The sequence below is a fragment of the Cyprinus carpio genome, chromosome B7 (genome assembly GCF_018340385.1).
Source record: "Cyprinus carpio isolate SPL01 chromosome B7, ASM1834038v1, whole genome shotgun sequence".
Classification (NCBI taxonomy): Eukaryota; Metazoa; Chordata; class Actinopteri; order Cypriniformes; family Cyprinidae; genus Cyprinus; species Cyprinus carpio.
Window position 1 is genome coordinate 11,536,921 of NC_056603.1, and position 17,352 is coordinate 11,554,272.

At 35.9% G+C, this 17,352-nt stretch overlaps 1 protein-coding gene across 1 annotated transcript; it reads right to left on the reverse strand.

Annotated features, from left to right (window-relative positions):
* Positions 1-4,018: 4,018 nt before the first annotated feature.
* LOC109061343 (E3 ubiquitin-protein ligase arih1l-like) lies at positions 4,019-10,711 on the reverse strand. The gene is made up of 14 exons (XM_042727259.1): positions 10,331-10,711; positions 9,152-9,219; positions 8,874-9,018; positions 8,626-8,718; positions 8,481-8,536; positions 8,310-8,376; positions 7,277-7,383; positions 6,924-6,965; positions 6,701-6,773; positions 6,249-6,379; positions 6,100-6,157; positions 5,672-5,932; positions 5,325-5,437; positions 4,019-4,262 (listed from the first exon to the last, which is right to left on the reverse strand). Exons 1-14 carry the CDS (start codon positions 10,628-10,630, stop codon positions 4,178-4,180), a joined length of 1,599 nt encoding a protein of 532 aa, XP_042583193.1. The 5' UTR covers positions 10,631-10,711; the 3' UTR covers positions 4,019-4,177.
* Positions 10,712-17,352: the final 6,641 nt, after the last annotated feature.

Consider the following 17,352-nt stretch of genomic DNA (forward strand, 5'->3'; position numbering starts at 1 on the left):
GGGGAAGCACACAAAAAAGACCCTCCTTTCGTTTTCTGGCTGGAGTTTTTGAGGCGTCTCGCGCCCCCTACTGCTCCTTCACAGAAATATCTGTTCATATAAACTATGCATTTGCCTACATTCATTTTTTATTAAACTTAAGGCTTATTCACACCAAGAGCAAAACACACACAAAAATACTACTAATAATAATATTTCAAAACTATTATTATTATCATCATCAGTTAACTATCTATATTAGAGAAATAATATTTTAATATTTAATCAGTATAATTTTAAAGTTATTGCAAATACATAAATACATTAGTATTATTATATACTTGTAATCACAGTGAACCTTTCATTATATACTATAGAAAAAAAGTAATATTTATTCAGTATAATAATATTTATAATCATTAAAATATTAATATATTGATATATTGCTTTTATTATAACAATTACAGCAAACAATGCAACATTATATATATGTGTATATATATATATATATATATATATATAAAATTATATTAGTTGTTTGTTTACTATTTTGTAATAACAGTGTACATAAAGAAACAATGCACTGCTGTTTTTTGTTATAGTGTTTTACTGTTTTAAACTGTTCAAGCGAGAGCAAGGTATATGCAAGAAAAGTTTATCAGAGGATCAGAGAGGGAGAGGATTGCTCATAGCTGAGAAGTTCAGACAAGTATGATGGGGCTAGATCATTTAATGCTTTATACACAAATAATAAAATCTTAAAACGGATGCTGCACCGGTAACCAATTAAGAGATGCTAGGACAGGAGAAATGCTTTCTCTCCTCTTAGTACCCGTCAGCAACCTCGCGGCTGCGGTCTGGACCAGCTGCAAGCGATGCAGCGATGAATGCTTGAGACCCATATAAAGCGCATTGCAACAATCAAGTCTGGAAGTGATGAAGGCATGAATAACTATCTCTAAATCCTTAAACGAGAGCATAGATTTTAATTTGGCTATTTGCCTTAGTTGAAAAAAAAAAAGCTGCTCTTCACCACAGCACTTATCTGTTTTTGCACCTGGGGGTCCACAGACAACAATATAAGTTTTGCTCTCATTTAGTTGTAGAAAGTTTCTGCCAGTCCAGCCTTTAAAATCTTCAAAGAAATTAAAAAGGTCAGAATAAGAGTGATCAGAGCTAAGAGGAATGTAGATATGAGTATCGTCAGCATAACAATGATATGAAATATTATATTTCCTCATGATCGAACCCAAGGGGAGCATATACAAACAAAAAAAAGATATGCCCCAAGAGGGACCCTTGAGGTACCCCATAAGTGAGTGGTGCAGAAGGAGAGGACGAGTGTCCTGTCATCACCTTAACTGATCTGTCGGAGAGGTATGATGAGAACCAATCCAGTGCCATGCCCCTAATGCCAGCTTCATCCCTTAGATGATTAAGAAGGGTAGCATGATCAATTGAATCAAATGCAGAACTAAGATCAAGTAGCATTAAAATAGCAGATTTACTGGAGTCCAAAGCAAGAAGTAGATCATTTGACACCTTCAGCAGTGTAGACTTTGTACTATGATGGCTCTAAAACCAGACTGAAATTTATCTAAAATATTGTTTTGTGAGATAAATGAAGATAACTGATTAAAAACTATTTTCTCTAAAATTTTAGACGAAAATAGCAACTTAGAAATAGGGCGGAAAATTTTAAGATTGGTTGTGTCTAAATTTGGCTTCTTAAGAGGTGTGAACAAATTAATTAAATTAATATAATGAGCAGTACATACGCATACATATGATTGACTCGACAAATATGTTTGACTAGACTGATAGACAGAAAAATTGCAGATAGCATCAAATAAAACAATGATTTCACCCAAATGCTTTTGAATGAGATTTATTTAAATAGGATATTTTTATAAGAATGGTTATAACACAGGAAAGCCACCGTAGATGAACATTTCTCTAAATCAGAGACTGTTCACTTTAATTCATATATTCACACTTTGGTGAAAAAAATCTCATCTGTCAGCACAGGCAACACTGCTGTTTCTCAGTTGTATTTTCTTTTCCAATGAGGGATTAATAAAACATGAGCACAAACTCCACGTGCCAATCATGGCGACCATAAAATGTGACATTAGAATAAGTAGAAGCTGCTGTAAACTACCCTACAAACCCAGTTCAGACGCAAAGGTGTTTGATGCACTGAAAATGATTACCATGCATTCAAACAGGGTGAGGAAATTACCTACAGAAAGGAAAAACAGAGACTTGCGAGTAAGAAAAATTCAACAACGGGTGTCACATCTGTTCACATACTGTACTGAGCTCGATCTCTCTCGCCATTTCTGATATTAGTGTAAACACAGCGCTCATATTTGCTCTACTAGTTTCACAGAAAGGCCTACTCTTGTTCATCACAGCCAGGCTTGGCTATTCAGTGTTTCGGTTCTATCTACTCCACATAGTGCTTGACAGTCAGTACCAGTAAGCCTCGTAACCACTTGGCAGTCACGTAAAGAAATACAACAGTACTTTCAATATATCATCTGCCTCCTCTCACACCACAAAAGGTGCATACATTTAAAAAAGAAAATGAAAAACAGGTAAAAGCATTTGAGACTTTAGTTGTTAGTGAGTGAATGTCACTCAAGTTTGCTCTCATGGAACATCTGGTAGTGTGTTCGCTATAACAGCTGTCATAAAGAGATAAACGTCCAGCCAAACATCAACTAAAACGAGATGGTTCATAAAAACAAGTGAGTGAGTGGATGTTCCAGTCGATCTTAGCTCAAACCAAACACCTAAAACGTCCACATCCAGAACTGCATTTGACAATGAGAGCAATTGGTTGAATCTCATGTAAACGGTTTGAGAACATGTCCGGGTCATATTTCACCTCAAAAACAAATCAATTAGATTTGAATAAAGAAAAAAGAAATTTTTAATAGTACAGATTATATGAAGCGTCAGGAAGGATACGCTGTTTTATTTGAAATCAAAGCTAAATACACATAGAAACAGCGCATCCTTGTGGCACGGATGAAACAGAAGAGCATACGTTGACATGGAGAGAAACAGAGACTGTTGACAAAGGAATTGTTGAATAAAGTCGTTATTTTTTCTTCCCTTACAAAAAGTGTTCCCGTCGCTTCATATAACCCAGATTACACGTCTGATGGCAGATGGAGTAGTCTGACGACGACTTTCATACCTTTTATGGACCTTGACACTGTTATTTACTTGGCAGTCTATGGGACAGTCTCAAGCCTCCCGGTTTTCATCCAAAATATCTTAAATTGTGTTCCGAAGACGAACGGAGCTTTTACGGGTTTTAAACGACATGGGGGTAAGTGATTAATTACAAAATTTTAATTTTGGGGTGGACTATCCCTTTAATTTTCTTTATGCAAAATATACTTTATAATTTGTTTCCTTTTAATTTTGGGGTGAAAAATGACCCAGATATTTGTATGTGAGATTTGTGCAATTCTACTTTTTATCCATTGTATATTTGCATGTAATTAAGGCTACTGTTACCCTGATGTGACTATGCCTCTGATTCAGGTGTGCAACGTTCTGGAAAGGTTGTTAACCTCCAGCAAAAAAAAAAAAAAAAAGAGACAAAAATGTCACATGGCCTCTTCTCATGTTGTTTAAACACATTCTTGAATATCTGTAAAGAATAAATATTTTTCCAAAAAACAAACAAACAAACAAACAAACAAAAAAAAGATGTATCCCACTCCATGTTCCATGCATGTGTGCTATTTACAGCTTGAAATACGCACTTCTGCATAAAGCCACCCAACCAAACATTTCCAAAACACAACACACTCCGCATGGCTCAGACCTGTAAAGCTATTCTTAAGACAAGCCAATCTCAACTCCAACTATAAAAACACCTTCAGACAAAAAGCACAATAAAAAAAAAAAAAAAAAAAAAAATCTAATAAAAACAGACTATTGAAGAATCTCCACAGAAAGCTTGGAGAATGGAATACATTTCCGTGCCATTTTGACGATCAACACTTACAGACTGCAATACTGACATAGGAGTTTTATTGGAATATTCTACCTTTTTATTTCAGTAAAATGAAATTAAACTCTTAATAATAACAAAAATCCAGATGCCACGTAAAAAGGATGCAACATGGAGAGGGGCTGCGGTGATGGCCGACTGGAGACCACGCTCCGAAGCTCGTCAGTCTTCAATGTACTCCCACAAGTCTTTCTCATAGCCCTCGTGAACGTGCTGCAGCAGCACTCGTCGCCGGCTCTCACAGTATCTACACGAGAGGAGAAACGCAGGAAAGTCCTCAAACGTGAGCAGCGCTCAACACATTTCTCACAGGAACCTTTCAACAATGTCCCCTATTTCATATCCAGTTAAACTAAGATAGATAGCTTTCTGTAAGTGCATTTTCACTGGAGAATATAGAAATAAAATGTGTCTGTGCTACAGATGCTCCAGAACTCTGACAAGAAGAAAAAGCAGCATGCACATGAAACGATCTAGGTTAAATCTTACTTATCACTTACCTACATATTTACAAAGCCAGTAAGATGCTCAACTGTCAATGCATTTTCACTGAAGACTAGATACATTCAAAATTCACGTCTGCAAATTTAATTTAATTTAAAACTAGTGTTTATCCAAATTATTACTGTACACAATGTGACAAAAAAATACTTGAAAATTTAAAATATTTGCAATTTTCTAGATACTCCTGTTGGATGCTGTCTGATTAATAAAGAGAGTTTGCTCTTCAAAACAAACTGCTTGCATGCCCTGACTAAGATTTACCAACATCTTATGTAATTCACTGTAACAGATGTTGGAGTCAGCAGGTACAGATGTGTGTGTATTATATATAAAATCAAAAAAGTTATTTTGGAGTCATTGCATTTTTATTTATAATTATGACATTCATAATTAGGTTTTTCTATACAGCCGTCAATTTATTTAAACAATTTTTTATAAATACTTATTTTTTAAATAACAACAACTACAGTTTTGTCTCCAGAATTCACCCAATGGGTCAATCATTAAATCTATTAAAAAGTTTCCGTAAATTTAATTAAAGCTGAAATAAAATGTGAATATGAGATGGAATTTTGAAAATTAAAAGTACAATTACTAAAGAAGTACAATTACTAAACTTCATACTGAAATAAAAAGCAATTCAAGCTAAACAGAAATTTTATAAAAAGACAAAAGCACATAAAATTACTAAAACTTAAACTAAAATTAAAATAAAAATAAAATCTAAATAAAATTTAGTGCATTTAGAAGAAGAAGAAAACAACAACAACAGACACAATATTGGGATTTTGGTTAAATTTCTCACCTATACTTATCCTGAACTTTCTGTTTAATATCTTGCAAAGAATCCTGGGAGATATCTCGCTCTAGATAACCCGAGAGCACCTCTGTAGCGTTCTCCAAATCAGCCTGATTGTTCTGGAAAAACAACAGCAGTAAGACATCAGTGTGTTGATTTCTCTGACAAGTGTAAACAATGTAATGCTACAAAAAAAAATTAAGTTTGAATGTTAGTCCCACCAACAGCAGACAGGTGGAGTGTTTTGGAAACCTGTCCAAAAATAGTCATTATTTTTGCAGCTATAAAACAGTCAATCACATGGGTTTGTGCAATTAAAAAAACAACAACATCAACTTGGATTTCCCCCTCACCTCGAAAATGATGGACTGGTTGTTCTTTTTGAGGTAGAAGGCGAAGACGTAGGTGAACATGAGCGTGGAGCGACACTGGCACAGAACATCCACGGCCTTCTTCAGGAACTGCACCTCGATCCACGACATGTTGTGCTGCTGCATCTCCTCCATCTTCTGCTTCACCTGCGCATACAACTTGTGCTCGAAGCGCAGACTCTGCATGTGGTTCATGTAGCGGTTGCAGTAGAAGAGGTAGCGCTGCAGGGCTGCACGAGATCGCTGAGACATGGATAAAACACATTCATTCCAAAGAGAACAACAGTTACAGGCCATGGACATGGTTTGCTCTGAACAGGGAAAAGTCATGCTCTCCTGCAAGAGCTAATTTGAGTCTCCTTTGATCGATAAAGGATGACATATGCTGAGTCAAATAATGCCTAAAGTACCTCTTGAGCATCTCTGGCTGCCTTTGCATCATCTTCATTGTAGCGATTGCAGTTGTACCTGTAATCAGTGTGATATGTACATGTTATTTCAATGTTCCACATGCATATAAAAATATAAGCATTTATTATAAGAGGTGAAGCAGACTCACCAAGCAGAGCCGTGAGGTTCCCAAGGGCCTAGACAAACCCAGCAGAACTCTGCTTTACAACTCTGGTTTCGACACACCATGTGATTACAGCCGCCGTCTTTTTCAATGGTCACATGACATTTGGGACATTCCTAAGAAAAACAGGAATACCCACATGAATTGAAGGAATGTTTTGGGTTTATTGACATCTTTACTGATCATCTGTGGAATGCTACTAATTAAAAATTACATTTTATATATAAAAATATAGTATTGACTAAAGTACACGTTCTTTATTTTGATTGTATCTGTTCTGCCAGTCAAATAAATGTAAATAAATTTGTTAAACAAATGGCCAGACCTGTTTAACAAAGTTAAACAATGCTCTTTTTTTTCTGGAGACAGTATGGGCTTAAAGTAGAATAACTTTGTCTTCATCACATCTCATCTGAGTGTTTATGGGTCCTAAGTACCTTGGTATTTGCTGCAATCCAGTTGGATGTTTCACTGTCATCATCACACTTCTTTATCCACTTCCTCAACCACGAAGAGTACAAATATGATTAAAGAAAAGGAAAACCTCTCAAAACAAATGTAATTTAATAATATCAATTTCAACAATGGAAATAATCTAACCTAAAAATGAGTGCTTAATGCTAACATGACAATGAGTGCCTCATTAGACGTTAACATACCTTGCATTTAACAGGGTCATGCCAGTTCTCTCCACAATTGAAACTATTAATTGTGAAAAATAAAAACAAAAATAAATTAAAGGTTTATTAAAGAGTCGTTCACCCAAAAATGAAATTACTGTCATAACTTACTCCCCCTCATGTTGTTCCAAAGCCATATGCTGTTATTTTTTCTTGCATATTAAAAATAACAGCACAGAGCTGATGTTGAGTCAATAATGACAGAAAAGGCTGCACAGCAGAACAAACTGCTTATACTAACATCATTTATATTATTGCAGTGTTAACACATAAAGCTAAAGGATGTTGCTGATGCACTGAAGCTCTGCACTGCATTCTGCATCAGACTCTTACCAGAACTGTCTCCCGCATTTGCAGCGAACTGGTTTGGCATCAGGATACTGAACTTTGATCACATGGTGGCAGTCAGGAGCTGGACACCATCTCAACAGTCTGTTACACTGTAGAAGAGCAGAGAGACAAAAGAGTTCACTGCAGACAGGCAGTATATACACCAGTATTTAAATAAGTGTTATATTCATGCCATTCTAAAGCTTAACCATATATGATTTCTAGATTTAGCACCAGATCGGTTAATATATTTATTGGACTTTATTTATATTTTCTGAGTGTGTTAAATAAGCCTTGGATACAAGTTAGTTAGCAAACCATGAAAGGAATAGTTTGCCCAATACTTAAAATTGGCTGAGAATTCACTCACTCTCAGGCCATCCAAGATGTAGATGAATTTGTAAAAACATTACAAGTAATCCACACCACTCCAGTCCATCGATTAATGTCTTGTGAACTGAAAAGATGCATGTTTGTAAGAAACAAATCCATCATTAAGATGTTATTTACTTTAAACCATTGTTTCTGTCCAAAATCCTCCAGTAAAAAAAAAAAAATGCTGGATAGTTTTAGACTGTTTTCACTTGTAAACAATGCTTGATCTGTGCATATTCTCCCCCGATTCAGACGAGCTGATGATTTATTTTTATTTTTGTCACTGAAGACTGCAATATTATGGATAGAGGACTCTTTTTTTTTTAGCCGGAAACAACAATTTGAAGTTTGAAACATCTTTATGATTTGTTTTATTACAAACATGCAGCTTTTCATGTCACAAGACGTTAATTGATAGACTGGAGTCATGTGGATTACTGTGATATTTTTATTAGCTTTATCAATGATGCAATGCTAGATCTCTCCTAATCTGTTCCGACAAAGCAACTCATCTACATCTTGCATGGCCTGAGGGTGTCAAACTTCAGCAAATTTTCATTTTTGGGTGAATATCCATCCCAGCTAATTCATGGAGTTGCAAGCAAGCCAATAGCATTTTAGACAAAATTTACTGCATGCAACAAAAATGAAAACTTCTTACCTCTACAAAACTATTTGTGATTAAATGCTGATACTTCAACTTCACTTTAGAATCTGTGATCAGTCGCCTACAAAACAACCCATAAAATATCTTTAAAAAAAATGCTACAAAAAATATAGAACATTTTAAATAGTCTTAAATTAAACAAGCTAAATCACCCAAAGCACTTACATTACAGTGTTATCGTCAACCAAAATATCACAGTTGTGAGCAGGACATGAGATGGTCTGGAAGAACAAAAGCAAAAATAAAAACCAAGATTTAGTGGGAAATCTGATTGTAACATCAGATAGCAATGAGCTGAACTGGAGCCGACCTGTCCCATCCCTTCCTCGATGATTTTGGTGGTTAAGTAGTCGCCCCAGCACTGCATGCAGAACTTGTGTCCACATTCAAGACCTGTGAAATACTAGGAAAGAGAAAACACATTCCTACCGAATAAGTCATCAAGTTGTGCAAACTGAGACACTTCAATGGACTTCAGTTTTGTTATCACAGGCCTTTCTAAGGAACTGGGGAAGATTCAGGAGCAGTAGTGAACAATTGACCAAAACTGACACTGACCGAGTTTGAATAGTTGAGATAGCAGATCTGGCAGGGCATATCCTGACTGGAGGAACGTGTGCTCATTGGTCGCGTTTTGAGCTTTTTACTGGGGTTTATGACATGGCACTCTGAAAACAACTTGTCCAGATTTCCATCAAAGTACCTGCAACACCATGTAAATGTTGCTCTTTCAAACAGCAAACAGACCAATCGTAAATGTCCTTTAACCAAGTTATGCTAAATATTTATGAAAACATATACAAATATAGTAAAATAAATAAAGGAAAATAACTTGCCTCTCCATAAGCTTCTCTTTGTCCCAGTTGAAGTGACTGAGGAGTATTCTGGTTATCGTAGCCGGGTTCTAAAAAGACACAATGCTGTTTACTCTGCAGCCATATTTGTGATGCCTTGGGCAGCTATTTTGGGCATCCAAGTCTTATCTGAATGAATCTGGAAATCCTGAAACATCAAAAACTGCTTGGCTCTTTTATTTAGAAGACAGGAGGACTTATTATGCCACATTGCATTTTGCACCTTCTCCCATTCATAATATGAGTGCACCATAGCTGAAGTCCTGGGTTAAATCTAGTCTCAGTTTATTTCAATATGATTAACTTTAATTTGGCCGACTTTGAGACACTTTCAGGACTTTTATAACGGTTTTTCTGTTGTGTTAGTAAGGTACCAGGCTTATTACCAATTCTTTCATTACTGTGGTATAATATATTTCATATAAACCACTAAATAGACTAAAGAAAAACACACACAACTTTGCTCAGATGGTCTTTTTCTGTCTAAGTGGGTGGTGCCTGGTCAGGATAAACTGCAAAGTGAACTAAACTTTGCTGTTATGTCAATCATCTGGCTAAGCAAGATTATGTTTTTCCCTCTTGACTGCTTACAAATAAAAAGGCCAAGCTGTTTGTCTGTCAAGCTATTTATGATTCAAAAGTAACCCTCAGACTGAATGTGTGCCAAAACATACATTTTAGTAATTTCACTAATAAACATACTTTATTATTTTACAAATCCACCTTTAAGCCTTTAACAGCTCAACTTATGGGTGATATAAAAAAGACTGTATAGTTTTATGAAGATAAAAACACTAATACTCTGAGGTTTTTCATGAGCTATACAAATTGACAGGTATCTTATCTTTACTGACCAATAATGCATGCTTTACATGTTTTGACAACCTGTCAAATAAAGTTCAGTCTCTGTAAACTGGGTCGCGCTAGCAGAACTAGCTAACTCTAGCTGACAAAAGAAAATAATAATAATCACTAAAATAACACAAGGCACCAAGACACAAACATAAAAGCGGTCAATAAATCAAACAAATGGTTCCCTTCGCACCATTAGTCCTCTCATGTCAGTTAGCCGCTAATGCTAAATGCTAACAGCATCAGCCCTCCACATAAACAAACTTATAGACTCCCAGATAAACGACAGTAAATCTGTTTGTTATCTACCTGTATGACCTCGTTAACCTCCCTGATGCACTCCACCATGTGCTGGAGGATCTGCTCGGTGGTCAGCACCTCGAAGCGGTAGTCCTCCTCCTCCTGGCCGGGCCCCAGGCCTCCTCCTCCGCCGCCGCCGCCGCCGGTGTCAGCGCAATCTTCGGCTTCTCCTCCAGCCACGGCCGGGTCCAGCAGCTCCTCATCCTCGGCCTCCTCTTCCCCGCTGTCCTCGCTGCACTCCTCCTCCTCGTCCTCCTCCTCCTCCTCTTCATCATCGAACTCATAGTTGTAGCCCTCGTCTGAGTCCATGTCTCAGTGTTATAAGGTGAATGTGATAAAGTGTGTGCGAGTGTGTTGCTGTTCGACCTGCGCTTTACTTCTTCTTCTTCTTCTTCATTGGATTTTTACGGCAGTTGGCATCCATAGTGTTGCATTACTGCCATCTGTTGTCTCACTCAAGCTTACTCAATTTTTATTTTTTTATTTCTTTATTTTATTTAAACTCTTCTTTCCAGTCCAGTTCTCCTTAGAAAATTAAACAAATATCTCCGTCCTTGGTCATTTCCATATGTTACTATATTTTTAACATTATATTCTAATATACCTATTTCCCGTAGCTGATTCTTGAACTCTAGCCTTTCTAGAATATATTTCTTACATGATATAAAGATGTGATTAACTGTTTCCTCCTCCTGACATTCATCACATAATCCTGTTGGGTGTTTTCCTATAATATGAAGAGTTTTGTTTAACTTGCAATGTCCAATCCTCAGTCTGTTTATTATGACTTGTTCCTTCCTATTCCCCCCTTTCTTACTTTCCATACCTATCCTATTTTGTATCATGTACAGATGTCTCCCTTTGATTTCATTATCCCACCTGCTGCTGCCATTTTTCCATTATCTTTTTCCACACTAAACTCTTCCCTTCTGTTTTTGATAATTTAATTTTGACATCAATATTTCCATTTTTTTGTTGCCTCTTTTGCCAGTCTGTCTACTCTCTCATTTCCCTGTATTCCCACATGAGCTGGTACCCATAAATATGTAATGTTTTTCCCATGCCTACTTATTCTTGAGTTTGTAAATAAAATCTCATAAAGTAATTCCTGATGGTTCCTAGTCACACCAGACTTTATACTCATGAGGGCAGAAACAGAATCACTACATATTACAATGTTGTCCCATCCGGATTGTTCAGTCCATTCTAATGCTAGTAATATTGCATACAACTCGACTGTATACACACTTAAGCTGTCAGATGTTCTTTTGTTTATTCCCACATTATGACTAGGAATATATACAGCAGATCCTGTTGTCTCTGATTGTAAATCCTTTGATCCATCTGTAAAAATCTGAATACTATCTTTGTACATATTGTCCATATATCTATAATATTCACTAACTATATCTGTACTCCTACTGCATCCTTTTATTATTAACAGCTCTATGTCCACCTTTGTATTTTCCATTGTCCAGATTGGCTTGTTAGTCCACACCACAGTACTAGCAAATTCTTTTTCATATACACCCATTTCTTTTGCTATTACATCTCCTGTCCAACCAAAACTTTCCTTTTTCCTCCTCTCCTTCTCCCGACAATTCTGTAGTACCTTTTTTGTTGGATGATTGTCCCCATGCCCTCTTAAATGAATCCAATAGTTGGCTACCAGTTGTTTCCTTCGTAGCCATAGAGGCATTTCACCTGCTTCAACCTGAAGTGAACACACTGGGGAAGTTCTGATTGCCCCTAAAACATATTCTTAAAGCTTGTGTCTGCACAACATCCAATTCAGTTAATACAGATTTTGCTGCTGACCCATACACAATACAACCATAATCTAATTTAGACCTTATTAGTGCAATATAAATATATTTCAGAGCTGAAAAACTTGCTCCCCAATCCAATCCTGCAAGACACCTCATTACATTAAGCACTTTTTTACATTTACACACTGTATACTTTATATGTTCCCTCCACGTTAGTTTTTGTATCAAAATATACTCCCAGGAATCTAAAACACTCTACTTTCTCTAAATTGGTTCCATACATTTCCACCTTGCATTCCTTATCCTTATTTTTATTTGTAAAAAGCATTACCTTTTTTTTTTCTACTGAGAACTTAAACCCCCATTTTGTCCCCCACTGTTCCACTTGATTAATTCCGTTTTGTAATTTCCTTTTAATAAATTCACCATTTCTTCCTCTCTTCCATATAGCTCCATCATCTGCAAATATGGATCTCCCCATATCTAATGGAAGCTCTGAATATATATCATTAATCATGATGGAAAATAAAATTGGACTAATTACACTTCCCTTGTGATGTCCCATTTTCTACATTATATTGATTTGATAATTCTTGACCTATCTTTACCTGAATAACCCTTCCATTTAAAAAATCCATGATCCAATTGAACATTTTTCCTCCAACTCCCATTAAATGCAATTTAATTAAAAGTCCCTCCCTCCACATCATGTCATACGCCTTCTCCACATCAAAAAACACTGTTCCCACTGTCTCCTTGTTTACTTGAGCTTTTCTTATCTCATCTTCCAAATTTATTACCGAATCAATTGTATTTCTTCCTTTTCTAAATCCACTTTGACAACTAGCTATTATATCTTTACTCTCCAAAAAATACATAAGTCTTTCATTTATCATGCGCTCCATTAATTTACAAATATGTGAAGTTAGTGCAATTGGCCTGTAATTTCCCGGCTTGCTTGGATCTTTGCCAGGCTTTCTTATTGGAATAATTACTGCCTCTTTCCAACTTTTTGGTATCCTTCCCTCCTCCCACACTCTGTTATATAACATCAGTAGCTTCTCCTGATTTTCTATACTTAAATGTTTAAGCATGCTGTAACACACTTTGTCTTTCCCTGGCGCAGACTTCCCTGTTCTATTCAATGCCCTTTGCAGTTCTCCCATGCTAAAAGGGACATCTAACCCTCCCTCTCCATTATTTTTCCTTCCTAATGCCCCCCTATTCTCTTCCTTTGTTCTTTCTCTACCTCTTTTCCCCTCCTCTGACAAATTATTATAACTATTTATTTTAATAAAAGCTTTTGCCAACATCTCTACCTTCTGTATTAGTTACTGCAGTTTCATTTCCTTCTATCATAACTGGATAACTCCATTCCCTTCTATCACCCCCCCCCCCCATCTTTTTAATCATACTCCATATTTCTTCTATTGGAGTTGTGTTTCCAATTGAATCACAGTATGTTCTCCAGAATTTCCTTTTTTCCTGTCTTATTGTCCTCCTAACTTCTGCTTGGGCTTGTTTATACTGAACCATATGTTGAAAATGATGTGTCCTTTTAACTAACTTGAATGCTTTATTCCTATTTTTAATTACTTCCTTACATTTATCATCCCCCCACGCATTACTTTCCTTTTATTTTCCCCTTTGCTGTTTTGGGTAGAATCTGTTACTGATAATATTACACCTTGCTTTATTTTGTAATCTAATGTTTCAACATCCATTTCAAAATTAGTTTGTCTTAGATATCTATTACTTTCCTCCTGAAATTTTCCCCAATCCGCTTTTCCAAGATTCCACTTGTCACTTATACTTTCTATACTCAAAATTACCTCTATATTTATCCTGCACCACACTGGGTAATGATCACTGCCAATTGTTCCTTCTCTATACACTGACCAATCACATATTGCTGCAATGCTGTTTGATACTAATGTCAGATCCAGTACTGACTCTTTCCCCACGTTAACATCTATTCTTGTACATTCACCATTATTTAAACACACTAAGTTCTTCTCATCTAACATTTCTTCAATTATTTGACCATTAACGTCAGTTCTATCACTCCCCCACAATGTATTATGCCCATTAAAATCCCCACACCATACTATGTTTCTACAATCTTGTCCCTCTATCTCATCAAGTTTCCTTACCTCTAGTCTATGACATGGATTATAATAATTTACTATCACCAACTCCTTCTTTCCAGCCCACACTTTGATTACCACATACTCTTGTTCATTTCCTATACCTAACACTTGGTAAGATACCCCCTGTTTTATAAATGTTGCACATCCTCCTCCTCCCTTGTCTCTTCTATCATGTCGTACTACCGCATAATCATATAAGACAAAATCAAATTGAGTTTTTAACCAGGTCTCTTGTACACATATAACCTCAGGTACTTCTCTCCTACTAGCAACAAATTGCTTAAAATCTTGTCCGTTAGCCAACAAACTTCTTGCATTCCATTGCAAAATTAACATTATTATTATAAACCAACACATGAATTCTCTTGACTTGCTTGCATCCTCAATTCATCATTTATTTCCTCCCATTTCAGTCCTATCATATCCAAATGATGTTCTGCTGCTTTCACAATCACCTGAATCCTTTCTGTTTTTGACTTTATTTCAAATGTTGCATTTATTACTCCTGCAATGAATGTGACCAATTTCTTCTTCTCTTTCCACGCAATCTTCTTATCTTGCTGCTCATTTACTTTTCCTTGCTCTATATTCCCTCTTCCCTCCTTATTCTGATTATCCTTTCCAGCCAATTTAACTGCATCAGCATATGATACCTTCTCTTTTAACCTTATCTGTTGTACCTCCACTTCTTTTTTAAGTACCTCACAACCCCAGTACGCTACACTATGATTACCTCCACAGTTACAACACTTTGGTTTTGTTCCCTCACCACACTTCCCATATTCATGTTCCCCCCCCACATCTAGCACATCTTTGCTTCCCTTTGCACATTTTGGCTATGTGTCCAAACTCTTGGCATTTTGTAACATCTCATTGGTTTTGTTATGTACTCCCTTACATTATATCTTACAAAACCAACATACACCTGCTTCGGTATCTCATTCTCCTCAAATTCAATTAGTACAGATTCTGTTTCCTTTTTCTCTACCCCTTTTGTCATTCTTCTTACACTTTTCACTGTACTATTTTCCACTTTAATGCTTTCCACTATTTCTCTTACATTAACGTGAATGGGAACTCCATATATCACACCCTTGCATCCATTTGTTCTCTTTTCCCCCACTCTTACAACCTTAAGAACTTTTATTTTTCCAACACTTGTTATTTTCCTAGCCTTCTCCATTTGGTCTTTATTATTACACCCAATTAACAAGTTCCCATCTCCTAGAATTCTAGCATATTTCACTTCTCCAATTTTACCCTTGAGAATTTTTGTTAATTTAATCGGGTCAATTTTCTTTAATCCTCCGTCTCCTTCGAATCTAACAACTACATTCATTATTTCCTGTCTCATTCTTTTTTCCCTTTCTTCACTTTCTGATTCTTCAATGCTGGATGTTTCTTTTTTCTTTCTTTTCCGGCTTTTTGCATTCTTTCCCTTTCCTACACTTTCCCACTCATTAATCCCCGACTCATCTTCCTCACTACAAACCATACTGCTACTCTCACTATCAGTCTCTTTCCCTGCCATTCTTCGATCTCGCTCTTGTTCTGATCAATGCTTCTTTGTCACGCTCGGTCGTCTTGCTGTTTTGCTCCAGTCCGTTTCGATCATGCAATCGGCATTTAAATCCGCCCAATCACTCGATTTTCTCTCGGTTTCTCCTCTTCCCGCCAACTCAGTCCGTACAGTTGGTTTTTATTGTGTGATCGGATTTTTATTACGGAAAGTGTTTCGATTTTTTCACAACAAAACCCTCCCAATTGCTACTCAAACTAGCCCAATCACGTTTCGAGGGGGGTCCTCCGATAAAAAATTGCGTTCCGGGGGATAAAATACACGTTTTTGGTAAAATTCGCATTTTAGGGGCTAAAAATATCACGTTATTGGGATGAAAAACAACCCGCGGTAACAGTGTTAAAGTAGCCCCAATCCGCGGGAAAAAAACGGACTTGGCAACACTGATTACAGACCCGCCGCGTCACTGCTGCGTCACTCTATACGTACGGTCATCCAAGACAAAACACATCCTCATAAGATTTTGGAGCAAAATTTTGGTGATTAACCTAATAATTATATATGGAAAATACCATATACACAAACAGAAATGGAATAATTATAAACCTTAAATTATATTATTTAAAATTGAACTTAACCATTGTATTGAGGGCCTAAAAGAAGCAAGAAGTAAAAAAGCGTAACGGATGTATAGCATTTTTTAATCTTTTTGGAACTTAAAAAAAAAAAAAAAAAAATTCCACTGTAGTCTCTCTCTCTCTCTTTCTCTCACTCACTCACTCATGTTAATATGAATGTAATAGATAATACTATTATCTATTAAAGGAATGTTTCTATTTCTAACTCTATATGTAATAAGAAGGCTTTAAAAAGCTGATTAATCTTTTGTTTTGAATGCAATGTTTTGTTTAATTTTATACCTCTGTCTTGTAGCTAATTTATTTGTTTTGTGATTATTATTATTTTATAAAAAAAATTCTACTTATTATTATTATTTTGTATTTTTTGTATTGTTGCTGCTTTTTATTGGTTGATATAATGTTCGTAATAAAAAAATAAATAAAAACGAAATCCTGTTCAGTTAATCTGCTACTCCTATTATGATACATGAACGTACAGTAAATATGGTGGAAATGAGTTTTTATTTTTATTTATTTTACAATAGTCTACCTAGGTTTGAGAAAGCTGTACCATCTAGTATTTGTAAACATTTTAAGTTTTATTCAGCTTCTTTCTTTCTTTATAATGGTAATAATAATACATCGTGCAGTATGGCACATTCCATGATTGGGCTACAGCATAGGCCCTAAAACCCCTTAAAAAAAAGCTATGTTTCTTATTCAAAAAACAGTCTGTGAAAGGAAATGCTTAACTTCAAGGAAACACTGATTGCAGGGTTATTACAGTTAAATAATAAATAACCTGTATACAAAATAAAATATGAAAACCCGTATTTCTACTTTCCAAGGCATTTATTGTTTTTGTTTACTTTAACCAAAGCATTTATTTTTCCAAGCATTTATTGTTTTTGTTTACTTTAACTTGTAAAATAGCTAAAACTGAAATAAAATGAATAGAACTGACATTTCTAGT